General features: G+C 37.3%; 3 protein-coding genes across 7 annotated transcripts; 2 read left to right on the forward strand and 1 right to left on the reverse strand.

The window, feature by feature from the left end:
* Window positions 1–943: 943 nt before the first annotated feature.
* LOC112293781 (uncharacterized) lies at window positions 944–7,001 on the forward strand. 5 transcript variants are annotated; one of them, XM_024543609.3, is made up of 13 exons: window positions 944–1,048; window positions 1,633–1,731; window positions 2,122–2,667; window positions 2,975–3,056; window positions 3,396–3,473; window positions 3,742–4,039; window positions 4,523–4,608; window positions 4,867–4,908; window positions 5,087–5,160; window positions 5,395–5,453; window positions 5,646–5,813; window positions 5,940–5,996; window positions 6,265–7,001. In XM_024543609.3, exons 3-13 carry the CDS (start codon window positions 2,133–2,135, stop codon window positions 6,367–6,369), a joined length of 1,584 nt encoding a protein of 527 aa, XP_024399377.1. In that variant the 5' UTR covers window positions 944–1,048; window positions 1,633–1,731; window positions 2,122–2,132; the 3' UTR covers window positions 6,370–7,001. The 5 variants fall into 5 exon arrangements, with proteins under 5 accessions (XP_024399377.1, XP_024399379.1, XP_024399381.1 ...); XM_024543611.3 differs by having other exon boundaries at window positions 1,036–1,178; XM_024543613.3 differs by lacking the exon at window positions 944–1,048 and adding an exon at window positions 1,056–1,196.
* Window positions 7,002–10,880: 3,879 nt separating this feature from the next.
* On the forward strand, window positions 10,881–17,662 carry LOC112293737 (uncharacterized). Its single transcript, XM_024543524.3, has 9 exons — window positions 10,881–11,466; window positions 11,640–11,878; window positions 12,171–12,639; window positions 13,016–13,267; window positions 13,419–14,074; window positions 14,358–15,266; window positions 15,427–15,612; window positions 15,901–16,062; window positions 16,277–17,662. Exons 2-9 carry the CDS (start codon window positions 11,696–11,698, stop codon window positions 16,769–16,771), a joined length of 3,312 nt encoding a protein of 1,103 aa, XP_024399292.1. The 5' UTR covers window positions 10,881–11,466; window positions 11,640–11,695; the 3' UTR covers window positions 16,772–17,662.
* Window positions 17,663–21,287: 3,625 nt separating this feature from the next.
* Window positions 21,288–23,703, reverse strand: LOC112293676 (linamarin synthase 1). Its single transcript, XM_024543376.3, has 2 exons — window positions 23,324–23,703; window positions 21,288–22,868 (listed from the first exon to the last, which is right to left on the reverse strand). Exons 1-2 carry the CDS (start codon window positions 23,521–23,523, stop codon window positions 21,488–21,490), a joined length of 1,581 nt encoding a protein of 526 aa, XP_024399144.1. The 5' UTR covers window positions 23,524–23,703; the 3' UTR covers window positions 21,288–21,487.
* Between the last annotated feature and the right edge of the window lie 438 nt (window positions 23,704–24,141).

The following is a 24,141-nucleotide window of genomic DNA, read 5'->3' on the forward strand; positions in this document are numbered from 1 at the left end:
TTAACATTGGCATACCAGCTAACAATTTTGTGTTAATTAATTTTATATAAGTTGTAGAAAGAAATAAAGTAGTGTAAATTCTAAGATACAAAAAGCAAAAAAATATAAATAATTTAATATAAATAATTTAATTATTAATTATATATTTTTTATGCAAAAAAATGAAATCATAATTAAAAAACGTAAAAAAAAGAGAGATATAATTAGATATAAACAACTATAACTATAATTTTTATTGATATTTATTGATAGCTATTTGTAAAAAAACATATTTTTAATTGATTATTTTAAACTTTGTAAGATATTCTTTTTAATTTTAACACTTATTTATTTATTTATTTATTTATTTTTGGTGTTGTAAAAACCACCTCATTACAATGTTATATTAGAAAACCACGTATTTATTTTTCCTTCTCATGGCCCTTGGCTCATTTTCCAAGGTACAAAGTCAACTAAGGAAAGCTTTTTGATGTCAACCAATCACAACTTTAAAAAGTTGTAATCTCTTATCGTCTTCTCTAAAACCTAAAGACTTGTCACGTTGCCGCCATTTTTTACTCATGTCTCCTCATTGAGCTTGACCATACACTTGACTTTAGTTTTGATCTCAATCTCTATTTATAACAACATTCCCTTCAATCTCGTCTCGTCTCGCTTCAATCTCATTCTATTCTTTGGAAGAAAGAGTAGATGCACATATTGTACACCAACTTAATGTATCCAGAGAATCCACAGAAAACTGATTCCCCTACAAAACCAACAACTACAGTAATACTACACGGAGTGGCCCCCCTGGTCGGGGTTCGACCCCGCGTCGATGACGTGCCGTGAGCTCAGGGCCACGTCAGAGCGCGGGGATTGGGAGGAGGAAGTCAACGAGGGCGGGAAAGTCAAAGAAAGGCGGGAGGGGCGTGGGAAAGCGCGCTAGCTGCGGAAGCAGGAAGGAAGGAGGAGCTTCTTCTTCTTCTGACTTCTTCGTCGTCGTCGTTGTGGCCATGGCGAAGGGGAGATTCTCGTCTCTCTCTCTCTCTCGTCTCGCTCGTCTCTGGTCAGCTTTCTCACACTCTGCTTGTGGATCCAGTTTTGTTTTTCTGCCTTGCCCGTGTTTGCAACTCCTCGTTCGCTTTTTATGGGGGGGATGCTCAGAAGCAAGCAAGCAAGCAAGTTGTTGTGTGCAGGTTCGGGTGCCCCCCCAGGTGTGAGGATTTTGGGTGCGCTGTGGATCGTCGTCTTTTGTCTAATCGGACTGTTGTTGATTCGTGGGAGTGTCGTGGGAGAGGCTAGCAGTCGAAAGAGACGGAGAGAATTGGGTTTTGAACGGATTCGAGGTCTGCGGGATTGAATGAGCTCGGGGTTTCGCTTAAGATGTATATTTCTCTTGTTGTGTGACGGTTGTTTGGTGGGAGTTGGTGCTTTAGAATTAGGTTTTTTAGTGTGGGTTAGTGTCTCTGCTATACTCGTATTCTCGATACACTCATTCCCTCTTCAATAATGTTAGTGGGCGGAGGAGGAGGGGGGAGGGGGGTGGTGTTATGATTTGGTTGAAATTGGGATGGTGAGCATGAATGCAATTTAATCGAGGGTACAAGTGCCTTCTCTCCTTGCTAACGGGCTGACACCTTCTGAATGCAGCATTTTCAGCCGTAGCAAGTACATGAACAACGAGTTCGGGAATGTGAGCCTCGTTTTCTGACTGGAACGAAGAATTCCTTCAGGTCCTTTCACTTGCAGGTTCGGTTGATCTGCTCTTAATTCTTCGCGTTATCATAATCTGTCTTCTTCAAAGGGAGTGTCCAGGCGACGAGGAAATTACGAGTCGCAAAAAGCCCGCAACGGAATTCATGCGCACAGTACATGTGTTCTGTGTGCGGTTGCAGTACAATTTTTTCCCATTGGGCACATTGTTCAAGATGTTAACACATGTGGCTGTTGAACTTATCTAGTTCAATCACCCAGCGATGTGAAGATGTCTAGTATTGAGGACTTAATTAATTTCGTTATTATCGGGTGTCTATTGCTCTTTTTGTAGACAATTGGAGAAGACTAGGAGTAATGAGACTTCATCGTTAGGTTTTTCATGTAACGTATGTCCTGGCATCTTAGTTCTCTGGACTGTTACAGGATCATTCAAGATGACATCGTGGAAAGCTCGAGTGCCAGCAGCATTGGTTGTACCAAACAGCCTCGGGGACTCCTTACCCCTTCACATGACCCCACCACCGGACAGTCTGGTTTCTCCTGTGGACTCTAGCTTTCTAGAAGGGGCATCATCTCTGGCCAGGTTTGGTCTCGACATTGGGGGCACTCTATGCAAAGTGGTGTTTTTTGAGCCAATTATTACTGCCGAAATTCAAGCACCAGCTCCTTCAGAGACGCCCAAGAGTAGGTTTTCTCGAGAAAGTTTTGAGGATGACAATGTGGTGGCACCGTCTGTCGAGCCTGACGACGCGTCTAATTCTAACGGTTCGCATGAAAATGAAATATGGTCTGACGGGAAGAAGGATTTTTCCATGTTTAAAAGTAGCAAGCCAACGCCCAAGGGCGTCAACAAGGGTGGAGAAAGAAGCAAGAGGGAGCACAGCAGACAGCTAGATCGCAAGATGTGGAACTCCAGCCACGATCCTGTTCACATTCCAGGACGAGGCACACTGTATTTCAAGTGTTTCGGTGTGTCTCAGATTTCAACCTGTTTGCTTGCTTGTGCCGTCTTTGTTTTCGTCGTACAGAATGGCTTCCAATCCCAATTTAATACCACCATCTATAGGGCTGCTCGGTATATGCACGTAAATAACGAGTTGATCATTTCAACGGATTCTTTAGTCTAATTCTTGTAGTGCACATGGGCCCTGAACATATCTCTCGTGTACGAACGCAAGACGAAGGATATGATAGAATGCTGTGGATACACATGGTTATTGTATCTCATCATCAACGTAGCATGTTTCGTTTAGTAAGACTTTTGTGGCTGTTTCAGAAACCTGGAAAATGGAGGAATTTCTGGCGCTCACTAAGGAACATTCCTTGGTTAAAAAAGGGCGTGCTCTTGGTGCCACTGGGTGTGTGCTAGTAATTCACTATCAATTTACGTAGAATGTAACTAATTTATTTGTGTGTGTGTGTGTGTTTTAATTTTTAATTTTTTTTCCCCGGTTTTTCGTCTCATTCTCTTGTCAATGAGTTCGGGCATCTTTTGGATGGATCTGACAAGTTAAGTGTAAACCCAAGTGAGGCTTTGGATACGAACATGTAGACGTCGAGCGCGTATAGGGTTTGATTGTTTTCGTTTTTATAATGATGTAGATCTTCCGCTTTGCTGAAGTTTGACGCGCGAAATACATAACCTTACTTGTCTGTATTTACTATTTATAATGATTGTTGTGATTGTGAATGGATAGAGGTGGGGCAAGAAAATTTAAAGATCATTTTGAACAGATAGCTGGGCTCCAGCTGGAGCGTGCCGATGAACTTTACTCGTACGTTACACTTCATCCCCAGGTCAACTGCCTAATAATTAGAATGGCTGATTGCATTCGGGATACTTTATTCTGTATTCACTAAACTGATTGGATAGTTTCAACGTAAACTAACAGTCCGGTTCACAGCTCTCTTTAATTTGCATCCAGAAACTTAGCATTGTGTGCTAGGCATGATTTAGGAATTCGGACTTCGTCTTGATAGGTTTCACTGCATCTGTTTTTGATTCTCATGTCATCTATCAATATTAACAGTAGGCTTGTAAAGTCTGGTGCGAGGTATTGATTTTTTGGCAAGGCATGCGCATCAAGAGAGTTTTGAATATCCCGCGGGTTCATTCCGAGGAGGCGCTATACAAAGACCGCTGAAGGAGATCAGTGATGATGAATATGAGCTACAAGCAGAGAGAAGAGCCTCCAGTTCAACAAGTTCTCAGGACCGTTCAAAATCAAACGAAGATATGAATGGAACGGAAGCACTAAGGCGCGTCGTGAAAGGCCCAGTCCTTGCAACTTCGGATATTGAACGATTGGGTGGACCTCAAGATTTGTATCCATATCTCGTGGTATTTGATTCGTAACTTTTTATCTATATTTAAACTTGGATCTTAGAAGGCGTCTGTAGCTCGCAACGGTCACAAGAGAAATTTTTCAAAGATATTAACCTATCATCTGACGATTTAATAAGCATAATAAATGTATTTTATAGCATACTATTCCACACTTTAATTTTAAGCTTAAATTTTCCAGATAATTAAGTTTGAAATTCTCCTTAAGGTTTTTATCAGCTGTGCCAAAGTTTCGTGGAAAATTCTTTTCTTCTCAGGAGTTCAAGACTCCAATCTGAAACACACCATCATCGTCCATGTTTTTAATAGAAGTGTACTTGTCAGACCTATGTGAAGCCAGTATAGTGGTTCTTCTTCTAGGGGAAAGCGCACTTACATCTTCCTCCTTGTACTTCGCTCTGCAATGTAGACTCACTTGTTTTTCTTATTTATTGACGGTTTGCTTACCATTAGCCAACAACTTTTTTCGGTCGATTTCAGGTGAATATTGGTTCAGGCGTAAGCATATTACGAGTCGACGCTGCTGAAAGATTCGAACGTGTTGGAGGAACCAGTCTTGGGGGAAGGTTATACTCCCTCCTTTAACCACTCTTTATAGATAGGAAACGACGTTTAAATTAGGAACTTTTGTTATGTTTCTTGTTGATAAACTGGAGTTTGTAAACACTGTTGTTTTGAAACGCTTTTCTTAATTGTCATCAGTCATGTGGAATGTTTGTGCATTGTGTACTAAATTGTAACTTGTCTCCAGTTAGTTCCATTCGATACTCAGTTACCTCTCTAGTGATGGTTCTAATATGACTCGTTGGGCATGTATTCTACAGCACATTTCTTGGATTGACCTCGGCCCTTACTAATTGCACAACGTAAGTCTTCTTTTAGCTTCCTTATCAAAAACGCAAAAATCATGTGGGGTTTTTGGCTAGATTTGTATTCACATCAAAGTAAAGAATAGAACATGCTTTTGAAGTTTCATATTCCTATCAACGAAAGTGCTACATGGTGCTTTTTGAGTGTATCTTGATGTTGAGGTGAGTAATGCAGTTTTGAGGAGGCAATCAATTTAGCAAGGGAGGGAGACTCCACTCAGATTGATATGCTGGTTGGAGACATTTATGGTAATTCAAGTGTTGTAATAGCGTCCATCTGTTTGCGAAACTTCTTATTGAAAAGATTTTTCTATCTCTTCAATTGTGATATGTGAAAAAAACCAGGGTTATGACATTATTTGAGAGAAACTTGAACCAGTTGTATGAGGGCAAAAATTTAGCAAGATAATCATCTGTGAAGATCGTGAGTACTGCAAGCAGTATTTTTCACTCTTAAGTGCATGATACGGGTGGTCCTCCCAGGTGGTGATTATACCGAAATGGGGCTAGCTGCAACAACGGTTGCGAGCTCCTTTGGCAAGGTACTTCATTATTATCTTGAGTAAATGTTGCACAGAAGCTGGTTTTCTGTTATTTTACTGCACTTCAGCGTGAGCTTGACTCATTTGACGTGGGCTTTATTTCAGTATCTCCACAACTTGTACACACACACACACACAACATATATAGGTTTCCATATCTTTGACAGGTGAAGGGGGGCTTGGTGGTTGTAGTTGGTGCAGCCTGGAAGGCGGGAAGCAGCAATGCAAACACCGCAGCACCTATCTAAAGCTGTTTTACTTATGGTCACCAATAATATTGGCTCCATTGCCATGCTACATGCCCGAGCTGCTGGGGTTCACCAGATCATGTTTACTGGCAGTTTTTTGCATGAGAATGAGGTCGTTCTCTTATACACCAGAATCTTCCATTGGAACGATCGTCAGATTTGATGAGATAAGGTGTCGTGATGCTGTTGCCTCGAATTGCTAAGTAATAAGCTAAGTTGATTTTATTGTGTGATTCAGCTTGCAATGCGGCTGCTGGCAGTGGCCATGGAATTTTGGTCGAAGGGCAACATCAAGGTGATCAGTTTTCCACTGACTTATATGAAAGTTGCACGTATAACTGTATTGTTATTACGCATCTTTTCTCAGGGTAGTGCATGAGTAGGATCTGTTGGCTCTAAATTGTTCTTTTTTTTTTTTTTTTTTTTTTTTTTGTCAAAAATATTACAGGGCATTTACGAGCTATCCTTGCTCTCAACGTGTCAATACATTCATGTTTACTAGGCGTGCTTGTTGCATTCTAGGCTCGCTTGCTGGTTTCAAATCTTGTCACAATGTTTTGCAGGCCGTGTTTTTGCGTCATGAGGGGCATGCTGGAGCAATGGGGGCACTACTTAGTACTCTGGACCCTTTGAACCCCATCGACAAGCTGCTTCTGGACGCAAGTTAAGACAAGAAAATCAGCGAACCCTTATATTATTTTCCCCCTCGCACCCTACACCCCGCATTAATCCAGATGCGTTTATATTTTTTATGGATAGGGCGTCGATCAGAATCTCTATTATGTTACCATGCTTCCCAACCTAGTATCCAAGCTTAAATGTGGCAATCTCGGGGACAATAACCTGCTTCTTGACATCATTCTTTTCTCACAGATAGATGACATCAACATTTCTAGACTTAACCGAGACTATCATCTGGAGTGTTAAGCTTGCACTTCGTGTGGTTGAGCTGCCACTTTGAAGTTTTTCAAGCAAGGGCTTGATATGCAGCGTCACCACCGTCGTCATGCTCCAGTTCATCTCAACACATTGTTGGATATCGACACAATTATGAGGCGTTCCTTGGAACCTGAGGCTTTGAGGCCATGAAGTTCACTTGGGTATGTTTCAATTTATTCAATATAGTGTAGTGTAGACCCTAGATCCATTGAGTACATTTTTAAGCGTTAGCTAAGTTTGCAATGAGTTACTATTGTCTGGTTGAGCAGTGTCGAATTACTTTGGCGAACCAATGCTTGCCCTATTCTGTAACAAGGACGACTATATCATGAAGTAATTAATACTTTTTTACTTAATTTTATCATTTTTTTTAAATTTTTAAATTTTTTTTTTTTGTTGCTTAATTCACATTGCAGTCTATTTGTAAATTGATTAGAAAAACATATTTTTTAGACTTTCTGAAAGGATTATCGTTTAAATCAAAGTATTAGCTAAATATTTAAAATAAATGTTTCTTTTCAACGTTGTTGCAATACATTAATTGTATAAAAGAACTTGTTGGTTAACAATAAACTTAACTTAATATTATATCAAAATTCAAGCTTGACAAAAAAAAAAAAAAAAAAAAAAAAAAAAAAGTCTTTGAAAATCTGATTTTGATTACATTTTGACTTTTATAAATTGGTCAAAATATCTTGATAGAAAGAGTAATGAATCGTTATTTTGTAAACAATTGATATTTCACTCTATTGAAAACTTCTTACAACTACTAAATTTTTTTTTATTTGTATCTGGTTTCAATACATTAAAATTGTTATTAAAAAAATACTAGTATTGAAGTCACTTGTTTTGTTATGGTAGGAATGTATTGAAAGTAATTATTGATGTACAATAATTTATAACAAAGTAATGAATCACAATGCATACAATGTAGCCACAAATTACACAAGCATATTTCTTTAACACTATGTATAAATGATAATAATAATAAAAATAAAAATAAAAAAACAAAACATTGTGTATAAAATTGAAAAGAAGAAATATATATATAGGCATAAAATAAAAATAAAATAAAATATGAAGTATATCTACATGTATCCTTAGGAAATGGTTTTTTTGTATTTGCAAGATTGAGAGGCAAAACAAAGCTTTGTAAAATTTTTTGTTATGCTTTCAATTACTTCAATTGTTTTTAAAACCTTCATTAAAAAGTTTCAAGAGTATACAATATGTTTTTAGCATAGAAGACAAATAGAGAAGAACATTAGTTCAATAGTCCTTTAATTTGTGCAACTTTAAAGAATTATGTTTCAATACTAATAGATCCTCAAATGTTAAAACACAAATTTTGTTGAGAAACTAAATTAGAATTAAAAATATTGTTAATATGTACACTAACTAGAATATAACAATAGATTGCCATTCAAGATATGTGAATCATTGCAAGATACTTTACATTAGGAATCCACTTATCTAAGAGTTTTATTAGACAAACTTACTATTGTTACACTACCATCAAGAAAATATATTGTCTTTTAAAAACATTTGCTTGTTAAAACTTTAAAGGTTAATAGATGTGTTTAAGATACAAGATTTAAAAAAAAAAAAAAAAAAAAAGAATAACAAAAATTATAAAAAACATCTCATATTAAGAAAAAAATGAACATTTTATAATATATATATATATATATATATATATATATATATATATTGACAAAAAATAGAGATAAATACAAGTTTTGGCTATAGACCAATATAATTGGTGGATGTAGATAAACACACACATTGGATGCAAATAATATTGGCACAAAATGAACCAAAATTACTTCATCAAAAAAATATTTTTTTGAGGTTATGATACTAGTGATGATCTTAATATAAAAATAGAAAATTATTTAGTTATTTTATAATTTAATCTAATGTTGTGTCTTTTGTCTAAGGATACAAACAAATATCTCTTTTTACAATAAAGAGGATTTTGAAATTATACAATCATAGAATAGTAGAATTTAATACAACTATTCTTTTAAAAGTCATTTGATGTTTTTTACAATATTCAAATACTTTCCTATATTACAAATGTATAGTGGTTATATAACCTATATAAAAAGAAACTCAAATCTTTATATATATATATATTTATATTAAATATAGTTATTCAAGCTAAATATCTTTTTATTTATTTATTTATCTAATTTTTTCTTTAATATTTAAATAAAAATTTAGAATAAAAATAAATATGAAATATTTATTTGTATTCTCATTATTTAAATTAAAATAGATAAAATATATTAAAGTCCTTTGATTAAGTATTTTTTAAAGAATAAAAATATTTATGTGATGTAAAATATTATAATACCTATTTATAGAACTATTTAAAGAATTAAAATTAGATACATTTTCAAAAAACTAGCTATATGGTTTTTTGAAGTTATTAGCATGTATTCATTTTTTTTTTGATTTTTGTTAAATATTTTTTGTGAAGATTAAATTTAATCTTCACATAATAAAGGATTAGAGTATCTTTGTATTGATACATTTTTTTTTTTCAAAAATCTAAAAATAAAAATATATTAAAAAAAAACTATAAAAAAATCCTATTAATATTATAAAAATAGAAAAATCAAACGCTAAGCTTGGTAATAAAAAAAATCAACTCCATATGAAACCAAAACATGTAGCTTGACTAATATTCTAAATCTCTAAAAACTCTAGCCATGGGCCAAGCAATGAGGAAAAACTAGATTTTTTTTGTGCTCATTAGAGTTTATAGAAATCACTATCTCAACAATTTATTATCTCCTTTTCTACTTTCAACTCCCAACTCTCAAGTGACTTCAAATAATGTAGTGTCTATCTCTCCAACACTTAGCCAAATTGGATAGCTTATATTCATAGGTGACTTTTTGCAACCTTCCTTCCTACTCCACTTTTAAGTGACTTTTGCGACCTTCCTACAATACTCAGCCTCTCTGCCAATTTAGTTGAAGGTGATATTTTTGTATTTTTCTTGCTCTTATGTCCTAATATCTTAATTTTTGATTTTTATTTATTTATTTATTTTCTTTTCTTTGCAATTGTATTGGTTCCAAGTGGCTAAATAGAGCATGTTTTTGGCACTAACATTGGAATCCAATGTGCTTGCATAAAATATAAGTGTAGTTTGAATTTAATACCACATACACACACATGTTAACAATAATGATTGAATCAATGTTAAAAAATAGTAGAATATTAGAAATCAAGGAAAATTAAGAAACAATTAATGATTCATTAACTTATGAAGAGAAAAGAAAGGTTATTGGCATCATGTAGCAACTTCAACATCCAATGTGGTAATTTTGAGAATCCAATGTAATAAACTTATAAGATTTAAAGTATTAAGTTTGAGGATTTAAAACTTAGAGTTCAAAAATTAGGATATTATGTATACAACTCATTTTTGATAATTTAAGCATTTCTATATATCTAGTAGATTTAAAAATAGAAAATTACCTCCATGTATGGAAATAGAAATAAGGAGGATTTTAAGTATTTTTACATGATTTGGCTTAAAAATAGAATTAATATAAATATTTTAGCTAAAGATTCTCTTTGACCCATTTTGGACATGTTGGGCCACCTAATTTTGACCGGTGGTGGATTACAAAATGAAGAATCCAACCTTTACAAAACCATGATGTGTGGCATCTATTAATGCTATCAAGAGAAGTGTGGCACCTAATTATACTATTATTCTACCCCATCCAATCAAAAATTGCCAACTATTGATAGTTTATTCAATCCTATTTCAAATACAACAAATTTTATTTATTGTTCACATAACATCATTTTAACTATTTCCCAACCTATTTCTGATCAATAAAATATCAGATCTAATTGTTGAACTAATGGAATTAGGTAGGCCTATATGTTGGAAATGGAAGGTGGTTGATAATGGGTTGGCTACCTTACAACACAATTGTGTTGTAAGGTTTAGGATTTGATGTTCACTTTTCCACAAACTCCAGCCACTGGCCAGGCAGCTTGGGACCCCGTTCCGTCTGTCCGTCCGTCGTCGTCCCGAGCGAAAGCCACACGCAATTTCCTCCTCTTCGTCAACGTGGGGGACCTATTCACACCGCAGCGGTTCCTCGACCCAGCCAGCCCCTTTCCTGGTCCCCGCGGAGCTCATACAAATTGTAACGGTCAGAAATTCTGCCAAGTTCCGTTTGATCCAAAGCTGCGCAGATTTTCGCTTGCGACGATGATGATGATGCTTGAGCTCGGCAGAGAGTTCTCGGACCACTTCGGTCACCGCATTCATCTCGTTGTCATGGCGATCGACTCTCCCGCGTCTCTAGTCCCATTTCCTCATTCTACGCTCATGCTTAGCTCACTTGGTGGGAAATGGCGGTAGTTTGAGCTGGTTAGGGTTTAGCATTTGGTGTTGCAGGTGTTCTCTGAAACTTTTTGTTGGTGTAGGAAACCATTCTGAGCTTTCTGTACAGTTTTGGAGGTTGTGGGTGCCTTTGAGGATGCGAGGATGTGTCGGTGAATCGATTACTTGCCGGGTTTTTGTTGAGGGACGTGATGGGTTTTTGTAGAATTTGAGAGGTTGTTGCTTAGAGCTGTGATGGTGGCTTAGACTTTGTAACTAGTGACACTATATATATTGTAGGTGCGGAGAGTGGGTAATTTTTTTGGAAGCTTTGATGTTGTGTAAGGTTGTAAGGGGTTGAGTGTCGGCGTTGTTACCTCCGAGGTGAGGTCGACAATGGCAGGTGTGTGGGGAGCCTCTGTTGCTGAAGGTTCCAGCGATGACTTGCCCCAATTGTCGGAAGATGGTACGATACTTGGCACTTCGCTCGATTACGCTCAGATGGTTCCAACGGTCATGTCTTTCACGACTTTTTCGCAATGTGGAGTGCACGTGTTTGTTTCTCTAAGCCTTAAGATCGTGAAATTGTCCAGTAGGAACCGATGTCTTACAACCTTGAAAACGTATTTGAATGTCCAGTGACGCCGCGATGACACTGACGCACAGCGAGATTGGACAGTGCGGAAGTATGTAGGATGGTTTACCCGGAGAGCGCTATGGCGAGACGTGACCCAAGCTCGGAGAAGGAAAATATGGTTCCCCGAGTGCACAGGTCTGAAATGGCATCAAGTGGATTAAGCTCAGTTCGAACTCGGGGATTGGCAGCCAGCGAACACAGATCACACGCCGTCTTGAAAGAGTCGTCGTTACAAAATCAGGTATCATTGACGTGCTTTGCCTTGGAATATGCTCCTTCCATGAAGACCATTTTCATTTTAAAATGTGTGTTTTTTTTTAAAAAAAGAAAATAAAAAACATTCAGCTTTTTCTCAACAATGAATAGCAGAGAGGAAAGTTACTGGAAGAATGAATGACTAGCCTATTGAGCGTTTATCTCCACGCTTGTGTTCGAACTTAGTGTGATGAGGCATCTCAACTACATCGTCAATCCTGACTAAGTGCTACTCATCTTAGCCTTCCAATTAATAATGTTATTTTGCTTCCTTTCAGTGTCCTGCTGCCGTGAACTTGTGCAAGACGAATCTCGCATCTTCTGATAAGGATTGGCTGAAGAACTCCTCTGCTGATTATTTCAGTGGGAAGCAACCTGCGAAGTCGCTCGAACTCCTGAGGGAAAAAATAGGGCAGCTGAGAAATGGTGGTGCTCTAAAGCAGTCATCTCCAAAAACAGCGTCGACACTTGATCATCATTCGGTCGGTGAATCACATTCTCGAGGTCATACACCGAGTATTTTCGAATCGTCTGTTCATGTCTACAGGGATGAGAAGGTTTTGAATTCAGGAGGTACCCTGAAAGAAAAGATGAAACCAGAGAGTCACACACGGAAGGATGAGGTGTATTCCAGGAACATTTCACCACCTTTTCTTGAGTACGAAAAAAATTCAATAGAGCAGAATTACGATGATCGTGAATCTCCAGTCTCTTTTTCGACGCCGTCCATATCTTTCACTGGAAAAGGTAACGGGTCGTCATTGCAGAGCTATATATCACGTCAGGAGTGGAACTTCGCGGAACAAGAATTTCTGCTTTTGATCATATTGACATTTCAAGTTTGTGCTGGGATTTTTGTTTTATGTTTTTCTTCATTTTTTTGTGTTTTCTCCTAGCTGACTCTGTATCAACTCATTTTCAGAGAATTTGGTTCCGAATTTAAAGGATACAAGTCTGTTCCATTTCTGCAAAGTTGTAGATCGAGTCTCGGTGTGTTTACTTCGAAGCTGCCTTTTCATTGCACCATGAGGATGGTTTTGTAGGAATGCCTTTCAAAGGAAAGAATTTTCGGATAACTGATTGTCCGTATGGTGCCTCATAACTCTTATTCAACTTTTAACAGGTCAGTTATTTCAGAACAAGGCGGACAGAGGAGGGCAAATCACTAGCGAAAAACAATCATCATTCGAACATGATATGAAGAGCATTGTGAACCAAAACCAGCGGGGGGAAAACTTGACTGCTGGCGAAACTGCACGGAATACTAGTCCTCAAGAGGAAGTGGCTAGAGGCAGCCGTGAGAATTCTGTAGAGCGTCTTCCAATACCTAGTACGATTGATAAAATCATCAAGCGTGCAAAATGCTCCAGATCTGGTACACAGGCTTTATCCCTTAATCTCGAGGCAATACATTGCTGATTGATGTTGTTTGCATCTAATTAGGTTGCTGCAACATGAATAAATTTCTGAATCACTCGTTTCGCCCTCAACAGACGATTCTCAATTGTCTTGTGCATAATGAGCAGGTCCAGCACTGAGAGTTCGGAGAGATGACCCTCGGGCGTATCCAAGAACTCAAGGACCCAAGGTTGATCACAGTCCTAGTTCTGAGAAATCATCTGACGATGAACAGAAGAGTGCGGAGAAACTGCATTTATTAAAGACGAATGACAATCATGGAAACGACCCACCAGTCGCACCTGCAGCACTGGAGGCGTTTAACAGCAGCAATCAGAGAATGAAACAAGATACTCTAATGCCGGCGGATGAAGACTACGCAAGAAAGCGGAAAGCTGAAGCTGATCCTTCTATCACAGATTCGTCTCTTCTTCTTTCGGGAGTAGGCAGTGTTAGACCAGTTTCCATAGAAGATAATGAGGGAGTTCATAAAGGGGGTAGTCTAACTCAAAGGGAGCGGGAAAGACATCAGCAAATTATCAATAAAGAAATAAGGACAGACTTGACTTCCTTGGAGCAAAGTGGCGAAAGATGGGCTGAAGATGTCGCCGGTCATCCTCTCACAGGCTCCTGCACCAAAGGTACTCCGCGATATGAGAGGGAGCCTTGGGCGTGGAAAACATCCAGAGATACACGATCATTGGTTCTTCCATCACCGACCGTGCTGGATTGTACGAAGTCTGCGAAATTGACTGGAGGAATACCACCTCGCTATGTTCCCCCAGTAAGAGCCTCTTGACTTACTTTTAGGTCGAAGGATTTATCTTGAGTGGATTCCTTAAACAAGCACGAGGCATTACTTCGTAGAGTCAGCTACTTTCTCGTTCTTTGCTTGTTATTATCCTCTTATGCTTCAAATCTGTGTAAGCCGGTGTGAAAGTTGCAGTTCTGTAAGGGCTTCAGAATTATGGTAACGTCCTTATTTGTTGCGGTTATTTTTGAAAACTCCGTGGCTGTTTTTTTCGGTGTGTCTTTTCTTACTGGTCGGTCATGGTTGTGTCGAACAGAATTTTGAATCTCGAGAGCGCAAAGCTGAAGCGAATGATTCACCTTCATCGGAAGGTCTCAAGCATCATTGTGATGTTCTCAAGCAGATGAATGAAGCAGAGAAAAGGGAACCGAACAATGGGTTCTCTTTTCACTCAAATCTTAATGTGAAACCTGCCATTACAGATAACAGTGATGCTAATCATCTCTCTAGCACTTTCAGCTCCGTCAGCATAGAAGACAGAAGTCCGCGGTCTAATTTGGTTACGAAGTCTTCAATGGAGGCAAGAACTGTAACGCAAATTTCTGGGCACCACATGAATTTCGTTGCCACAGAATGTAGGTCTTCTAGTGGAGTAACAGGAGCGACTGGGTTAACTGGTTTGACATCTCAAAGTGTTGGGATTCCTTATAAGACTGCTACGACTTCTTCGCATGGTGTCGAGGCGCAACAAAGGCCTCACAGTCAGCAAACTGCAAAAGAGGGAGATTGTGGAATTGAGATGGCTGACGGTAATGGATCGTTGAAGCCTACAGCTAGATCGGCAGTAGCCGTTTCAGAATATCCGGTTCATGGAGGTCATGAAGGTAATCCTGCGAAAGCTAGTGACCCACCTAAGGAAAGGGGAGAAAAGAATCACAAGGATCCCTCTACCACTCAACCGCCACCTCGAAAATCACGCACGGAAATTGAGAATGATCACTTTGTTTACGTCAATGGAATACGGTATCAGAAGTTAGGACAGATTGGAAAAGGAGGCAGCAGTGAGGTCTTTAAGGTTATTGCGTCTAACTGCTCTATTTACGCTCTAAAACGTATCAATTTGAAAGGTCGGGATTGGTCAACTGCACAAGAGTTTTATCAAGAAATTAAGTACCTTAAGGCGTTGCGTGGCAAACGTCATATTATCCAGCTTGTTGATTCTGAGGTAACTTTGTGATCTCAGTTGAAGTTATTTGATGATTGTTTTGATCATCTCATAAAGCCCTACTTTTTACCATGTTAGTGTAGATTTATCACCAGGAATCTCGTCCGCCGTTACTAGTATACGATGTTCAGCTGACTTAGAAGGGAGTTGCCTGATCCAGGTCACCAACCAGAAAGTTTTGGAGAAAAGATGGGAAGGTCAAGAAATTTCGGAAGAGGCTTTTATTTACATGGTGCTGGAGTATGGAGAGATTGATTTGGCTGGCATGCTTGTTGCAAAGCGTAAGGAAATGCAAAGTAGTCACGAAACGAAAATTGACGAGAATTGGCTTCGATTCTACTGGCAGGTATTCCTCTCTCCCGTCGCTTTATAACGTCAGTTGCCCGCACTTCTGAAAAGGGTCAGAATGTCGCCGTGCATTTCAGTACCACCTTTTTTGTGCTTTATAAATTCCAATCGATCTTCCTTAGTTATTTATACATACTTCTGAAAAAACGGGTCTACTAGAGCAGAAATGATTATTCAATCGTATCTCTTACTTACCATGCGTGCATCATAAGATTCTGTTCCAATATCCTTGATCTATCATTAGTCAAACACGATTCTGATATTCATTTCTTCACTTGGATGGCAGCAAATACTGGAAGCTGTTAGGACTATCCATGATGAGCGTATTGTGCACTCTGATTTGAAACCAGCAAACTTTATGCTAGTCAGGGGAGAACTAAAGCTCATCGATTTTGGAATAGCAAAAGCTATTCAAAATGATACCACTAACATTGTGCGAGATTCTCTGGTATGCTACAGTTCACGTTCATCATTGACGTCTATAAGTTAGTATTTTTAATATTCCCACTCATGCACCTTGTACTTAGATTATACTCCTACATCCATCAACTTGAACTCAAGATGTGTCTTATGACCTTAATTATTTGTCCTCTAAACCTTGGTTTTCATTTTTTTTAAATTTTTTTACTTTGTTTTCACTTCTCATTTTCTTTCTTTTCCAGGGAGGCACATTGAATTACATGGCTCCAGAAGCCTGTCTACAGAATCAAACAGATGAGGAAGGTCTGGAAATCAAGCAAGGCCGAGCGTCAGATATCTGGTCTTTGGGTTGCATCCTCTATCAGATGGTTTACGGGCACACTCCGTTTGCTGAGCTTGGATTTTACTCCAAAATTCAAGCTATTACAAATCCGCATCACAAAATTCATTATCCTGATGTACCGAATCCCTGGTTACTGGATATCATGAAAAGGTGCCTAACTTGGGATCGTAGAAAGCGGCTACGAATTCCAGAACTTCTCGAGCACCCCTTTCTACAGCCTCATCTAGCTCCCTATTGCCCCAGATGTGAGCAGATATACCAGATGTTAGCAAGAACCCATTCTAGTTCAGAAAGGTCTAAGATTGTTGAATCACTACTGACAAGTTTTGGAAGTTGGGGGCATTCCTGTGCAACCGGGAATTCTGGACACCTAGGACATGAGTCTCCTACTTAGAGACCCATGTTAATCCAGTTCATTAACAGCCGGAAGGAAATACATGAACGTCTGCAACTAGGCTTGTTGGAACTGAAACTGGGTACATTACGGTTATATTGATGGTGGCGTTTTGCAAGGCATGGCAAATATTAGAACGTTTGTTGATAGGTGGAGCCAGTTGTTTCGAGAGGCTGAACAATTCTCGCACCCGACATGCCGGACTACGTCATTGAACAGAAGTATGTACTTCTAGACGCAGAAGATTTGCAACTGAAAATGGTGCTTTATACAGAGACCTTCATCCCTTAAGTTACGGAAGCCATTGAAAAACCTCAGTGCGAAGGCTTTGCCTTTGGCACCTTCACTACCTTCAGGGCCTTCTTCAAAATAGCTTTTTCTCATTACTTTTCTTTTCGTTGGGGACATTGCGGAAGGATTACCTAGTGGTGGAAGCTTCTAATCCTCCAGTGCATACTGGCACTGCATTTTCACTGCCATCCAGGCTTACTTCCTTTGAGTTGCTGCACCTTTACCTCATGCGAACTAAAAATGTACAACTATATATCGGTATATATATTAGCTTTCGGTCATATATCCTGTTCTGTAAAGATATATTCCTAATTCAGGCCCAATTTTGAGGTAGTGTAGGTTTTTTATGCAATTGTGCTCTTCGTTTGACATTACGTCAAAGCTCACTGATCGATGTGCTTCGAGTTTTCCTTCGCTCAACTCTTCCCCAGTAGTCGTGGATCTCACCTGTTGTCCTTTACTGTCCCTTCCAGCAGATGATAGTGAAACATTTGTAATTGAAGTTGTACACTAGATTTCTGGCATGCTAACCAGCTGTTGAGCGGTTGCTGCTTGTGCAGAGCAGTGATTCGTAATCTATCACGATGCTGTATTTTCTAATCTGGTATCCTCTACCACACGACGATCCACTTGAATTGGGTCATTTTGTGCATGTGGTGCATGTGCGATTGCACTTAGTCTCTTTGATGTTCTTGTTTTTCTTAACAGCAATTCAAGCTTCGGTTTAATTCTAGCCAATCAAGTGGAGCACGTCGGGTGGTGATGTTTATTATAGGAATGATTTTTTTTATTTTATTTTTTAAAAAAATCCTCCTGGAACAATTCAGGCTCTCTTGATTTGTTCTCGTTCACCACCTTCTTTGGTGATGTATGTAATGTTATTTCCACTTCCTACTTCTAATGTTTTGGAGCAGTTCAAGCACAAACTGCCCCTCTTTTGCGAACGATTCAACCAAGGCACCACAAATCACTAATGCCACTTTGGAAATATTCTACTTTTTATAATGTTTTTGATTTTTTTCAAGAAATGAAAGGCTTGTGTAACACTAGTAACCAAATGGCACATGCCTAAGAAGATACATTCCACAACTTCTTTCGATGTTACAATAGTTTTAATTGTTAAATTTGTCAGAGCAAAATAGCTTTTGCAATGCAAGATAAATGAATTGTATATTATTATTGTACTGCTTATTCAAGAAACTGTTGTAGTTTCTCAATATCAACTAGTACAAAACATAATCTGGGCTGTAAACTTCGGCCACATTAAATCGAACAATGATTTAATCTACGTGCTAATAAAATCAATGTCTAGATTAAAACATGATACTATAACTTTTACAATGAAAATTACGTTTAAATGTTTTTGATTAAAAATTTTACAAATAAAATTATGCAAAAGTTTTTAAGTTAATATTTTTTAAATATGTTACTATAATGCTATATCTTTGGTATCATTTCTTATAGACTAATTAAATTGCAGTAAAATATTTTTATATTACAAAAATCTTAACTAAATCAAATTTAAATACCCAATAGTAATTAACTATTAATTTTTTAATAATATATATAATATTAGAAATAAATATGTAATAAATAATCTAAAATTAAATATTAAAATCTTAATATATGTATATATAAATACATATATATATATATATATATATATATAAATATATATTTCTTTAAAAATACAAAACAACTAAAACTTAAAAGACACATGTAGCATTATTAAGTCCAGTCTCCTTTATAGAACTAGAATCAATGATTTTTACTTGAAATAAATTAATCAAATCATCAACCTGTGCAATCTACACTCAAGTGATGGATTTAGAGAAAACTATTAAAACAAATATTATTGAGGCCTTTTAAAACCTTCTAAGCTACCTCCAAGTAAATCTATATGCAATATTTAAAACCTTCTAAGCTACCTTGTAAATCTATATGCAATATTTTGATTGAAACTAATCTCTTTGTCAATAGATTAGGGCTTTATTGATATTATTCACTTTGAGAATAAATATGGGATTTTTATCAATCTCAATTTTTAGAACCACTAGTAAAGTTAATGCTTTTAAAATAATAAGTAAGATTAAAAAAATACAAGACTTCATTTGGCAAATAATTTATTTAACTTAATGTATAGTAATTTGGAAAATATCATTTTCGGTAGATATAGAGTTGCATTTTAGAGCTAAAAGTAGATTACTAATTTGGATTATAAAACAAGTGTTGTTTTTCAAAATTATATATCATTATATTATATTAAGCTATATTTTGTGTAAATTGACCAATTAGCATTCTAAAAAAATTTACAAAGTCAAAGTAGAAAAAAAACTGGTTTATATCATAAGTTTTACATAATTAACTATAGTTGATTATAATGTATGAAGTAACAAAATTTCACAAGCATGTTATAAAGCTTTCAATTAATATTCCACATTTTTTTTGAATGGAAAAAAATAAAAATAAAAATCACATTATATACAAATATTTGCTCATAAATCTAGCTTTATTACAATCTTTATTTAATTATTACTAAAATATCTTTATATAACTTTTATTTTCTTTACTCCAATTTAGACTAGAATTTTTTTATTTTATTTTTTCCATTAATAATAATAATAATAATAATTTATTATAATTAAGATCTAAATTTTTAGAAGGAGTTTTGTTTTGTTTTGTTTTGTTTTGAATTTAATCATAAAAGCTTACAAAATTTATAATAATAAGAATATTATAGAGATTCATAGAGTCTTTAAAATATTTCTCTAAGACTCTATGAATCCCTTCCTTCTAAAAAATTAAAAATTATATTCATAGAGGAATTTTTTCCATGCTTGTTTTCTAAATTTCATTCTTGAATGATCATCCATAAAGCTACATTCATCAAAAGGAACAAGTTTGAGGATTGTTTTTCCAATGCAAGACTGTAGGGATATTATTTACAATCCTCCACTCTTTTATTTTTCTCCATTTAAATTTTATGTGAAAATATATGTATAGATATATATATATATATATATAGGAAAATGATAAAGCAACCCAAAGTTTTACTAAATCAACCCACATGCCCTATTCCCAACTGTTCCCTAGTCCCAGCCATTCTCCAATGACTTTGAATAGGAATGGGGGCTCCAAGGATGCAATGATTCTTGAAAAAGAGTGGGTCTTTTTAGTAAAAATTTGGATTACTTTATCATTCCCACATATATATATATATATATATATATATATATGAAATTTATTTACTTTTATATACATCCTTCCCAATTAGTTTTTATGCTAGTAAACCCTCTATCTTAAGGACTTTATTTTATATAATGTCTCACTTGATGTGTGTATTTGCAACAACATTTCCATGACCTTGAACATGATTTATTTATTTATTTTATCTTCATGAACAACATATCTAGAAAAATATATATGAAACCTTTACTCATGGATGAGCAACTAGTTTTAGATTTGCCTACTAGACCAAATACAAAAGATATCATTTTGAAATTCATAGGTTGTCTTTGTGTCTATAAGGATATATTATCAGCATTAAAAACATTGATTTTACTCACCAATTTGAAAGAATGTCTTCATAAATCTGAAACATCTTCCATGGAAGAAATACAAGTCTTGTCAATTATCTATGATTTTGTAAATAATTTAGAAGTAATATTTTTTGAGAAAAATATTATTTGGTGAAAGTTTTAGATGTCTTCTATATCATCTACAACTTTAGTCATTTAGAAGTCATCTACAACTTCTATTGTACTTACATTGTTTGTTTGTTTGTTTGTTTTGTTTTTGTTTTTGTCTTACTTTTTTTTAAAACATCAAAGAGTGATTATCTCCACATTAACAAATTTCACAGCAAGGATTTGAACTTTCAAGCCTTTTAAAGTATATGAGCCATTTTTAATAATTTTAGCATATTTGAAGTAAGTTTAATAATAATAAAAAAAAATACCTCCATGTCAGAAAATAAAAATGAGGAAGATTTGAAGTGTTTTCATAATTTGGCCCAAAAACAAAATTTATACAAACATTTTAATTGAAGATTCTCTTTGACCCATTTTTGACATGTAGGCCAACCTATTCTAACTAGTTGTGGGTTACAGAACTAAAAATCCAACTTTTACAAAAACAAGAAGTGTGGCAACTAATTATATAATATTATTCTACCCCAACCAATCAACAACAACTGCCACATGTATTGATAGATAGTTCAGGCATATTCATTTTGAATATAATGAATTTTATTTATTACTCACAGCTTAACATTTCTGTTCTAGATAAGTTTTTAGCAAACAAACAAGCACTGCAATTCTATCAACGTGGCAAAAAAGGAAACTTCCGAAGTCCGGACAATCTGAGTTTGGTCCGTGAGAGTGAGTACTCGTCCTTGAAAAAGAGCCACGGCGAATGCATTGAGATCTATGAAGGAAGCTGAAGTTTGGAAGTCTGCTGTATCTGTTGCACGAATTTCATGAATGCAGTGTGTGCGGAACCTCCTTCGCTAACTGCTTTCCTTGCTGCAATGCGAAGGTTTCTAGCATTGGTTCGAATTTTATCGATCTCCAAATCCGCTCCGTCTTTAGCCATGATTCTTCTCACCTTTTTGTCCAGTTCCTCCTTGGATACAATTGTAGTATCGCCCTTTACCTGGCTCTCGAAATCAAGGCCAATTTCCCATACACACTTAACGTAGTGGCAATTCGTATTCTGATCAGCGAATCTTGGCCAACAAAGCATCGGAACACCACTTGAGATACTTTCTATGACGGAGTTCCAACCGCAGTGAGTAAGGAAAGCTGCTACGGAAGGATGTGAGAGAACTGCGATTTGCTGCACCCAGGGTACGAAAAGAGCACGGTCTTGTGTTCTTTTCTTAAAATCTGAGAACGTGATTTGAAATTCTTCGTTTTCGTGTGTATCCTCGATTGAGTCTGATCTGATTACCCACAAGAAGGCGTGCCCGCTAATCTCGAGACCCAAAGCGAATTCCAGCATCTGCTCAATGGACATGGTTGCTATGCTCCCAAACGAAACGAAAAGAACTGAGTTCTGCTTCTGGTTGTCAAGCCAGGACAGAGATATAGGATCCTCTTTCCACAAGGCGCTTTCCGTAGCTGCTAACGACAACTCTTCGACCCCGTCAACTTGGCTTTTTTTGGAGTTGAAAATGAGAGGACCCACGGAATAAATGTTGGCATTAATGTCAGTCATGGCGTCCAGAACCTCACCCTCCAAGTCATGGAACGTGTTGAAGAGAAGGCACTCACAGCTTTGAAGAAGTGGTCTTTGACAGGCTCGATTTAAGCGAACGAAGTGGCTGTCGAGGTCGTGAGTTAGTAGGTACGTTGGAATGTCATTGACCCTCATAGTTGGAGATGCACCAGGGAGGCATATGAGTGGAGCATCCCGAGCTGCAGCCTCCTCATCACTTCGAGGCAGTCCAAGTATTAACTTGACTGGATCGAGGGATGGAGTTGAAGTATTCATCGGAGGAGGTGGGAGCGGTAAAACCCCTGCTTCTATGAATGTCTCTATGTGGGTTCTACATTGGATGGAAATGGCAGATGGTGTTCCGAAACCCACCACTGGAATGCCCAATTTTCTGGCTGGTTCCTGGACGACCCCCGATGAAATATCACGTATTACGCATGTGATTGGAGACTTGCGAAGCAATTTGACTAACAGCTCTGCAAATACAGGTCCCCTTTCTGAAAATGCGACACTGAAAGCAACAATATCAGCCAATCGAGGGTGATCGTCCGGGAGCCCGTCTGATACCGCGACAAACTCAATATCTTCACTGCACATAATATACAGATGGAGATCAAGTTAGAGATCTTTCATGGCTGTGTGTTTATTGCCTTCACTTGAGTTCAAGTAGAAAATTAACAGGCCTATTGTATACCACTACTGCGGATCGGTGAACCCCTCCATATTTCGTCGTCTGCAGTATTTTGATTACATCTGGTGAGATATGACAGCTCATTGGAATGCCGAGTCCCGGTTCATCAATATCAACTTCATCACCCACCACCACTCTCTTGAACTAATACATCTATGATTCTTTGCAGTGCAGTTCGAGGGTACCAATTCCATGGAATCAGTGTGGTTATTGGTTGCATTCAACTGATAAGATCGCCAGGCATGAGTGGATGAACGCCTTCACAGTGATGAGCTCTTCCGGCAGGAGACTGGCCACATTGAACACGGTAGTAAGATCACATTTTTCAAGGTAATAGCGTCACAAAGACTCACTCTGGCTCGCGATCTTTGAAAGACGATTTCATCAATCGGTCGTGGGTGTGAACGGTGTTGACGAATGTGATGTGAAACCCAAGTCGGACTAGTTTCTTCGCAAGCTGCAAGCATGGCGTTATATGACCTTGAGCAGGAAATGGAACGATTACTGCGTGCAGAGTTTTAACTACGTTCCCGTTCGTATGCTCGATCTTCATGGTGACTACTGCTGGAACCAAAGTTCAGAATGTAAAACAACAACTGCCCACACTGTAGAGTGTAACAAACTCGAGATGATATTAGGTTCTTCACCTGAATGTGGAAAGAATGACAATTGTCCACAGGACCAACCTATCATATACAGGACGCAGGACAATAAGCTCTAGACTTTCTCCGGGGATGGCTGTTTACAAAACTTGTGCACAGCGAGCAACTTATCCCTTTCAGAGCCTTCGAAACCACCTACCCTCAACTGACATATTGTCCCCTTGGAATGTCCTTGAGCTCATACAGACAGATAGAAAGTTACCACTGCACTCGTATTCTTGCGTAACAAGTATCTGGTTACTTGAAATTGGATGTGAAGGTTCAGGAACACAATCAGCTCTCCAATTCTTTTTGTAGGAATGTGAGGAATGTAACTGTGGAATAGCTTTGGAGTCTGTATTTGGGATAAGAACGCAAAGAAAGAGAGGCCACATGTGTGAGGGACCCAAACCTATGCATTTGGAACAAGATTGAGGATGAAAAGGTTGTTGTGAGGTCATAGTTGCAGACTTGCTGAATGGGCCCCCACCTACCATGGCAGCTTTACCGTTTTGCTCCTTAAGAATTTT

Source organism: Physcomitrium patens, chromosome 16 (assembly GCF_059467195.1).
Source record: "Physcomitrium patens ecotype Gransden chromosome 16, ASM5946719v1, whole genome shotgun sequence".
Lineage (NCBI taxonomy): Eukaryota > Viridiplantae > Streptophyta > Bryopsida > Funariales > Funariaceae > Physcomitrium > Physcomitrium patens.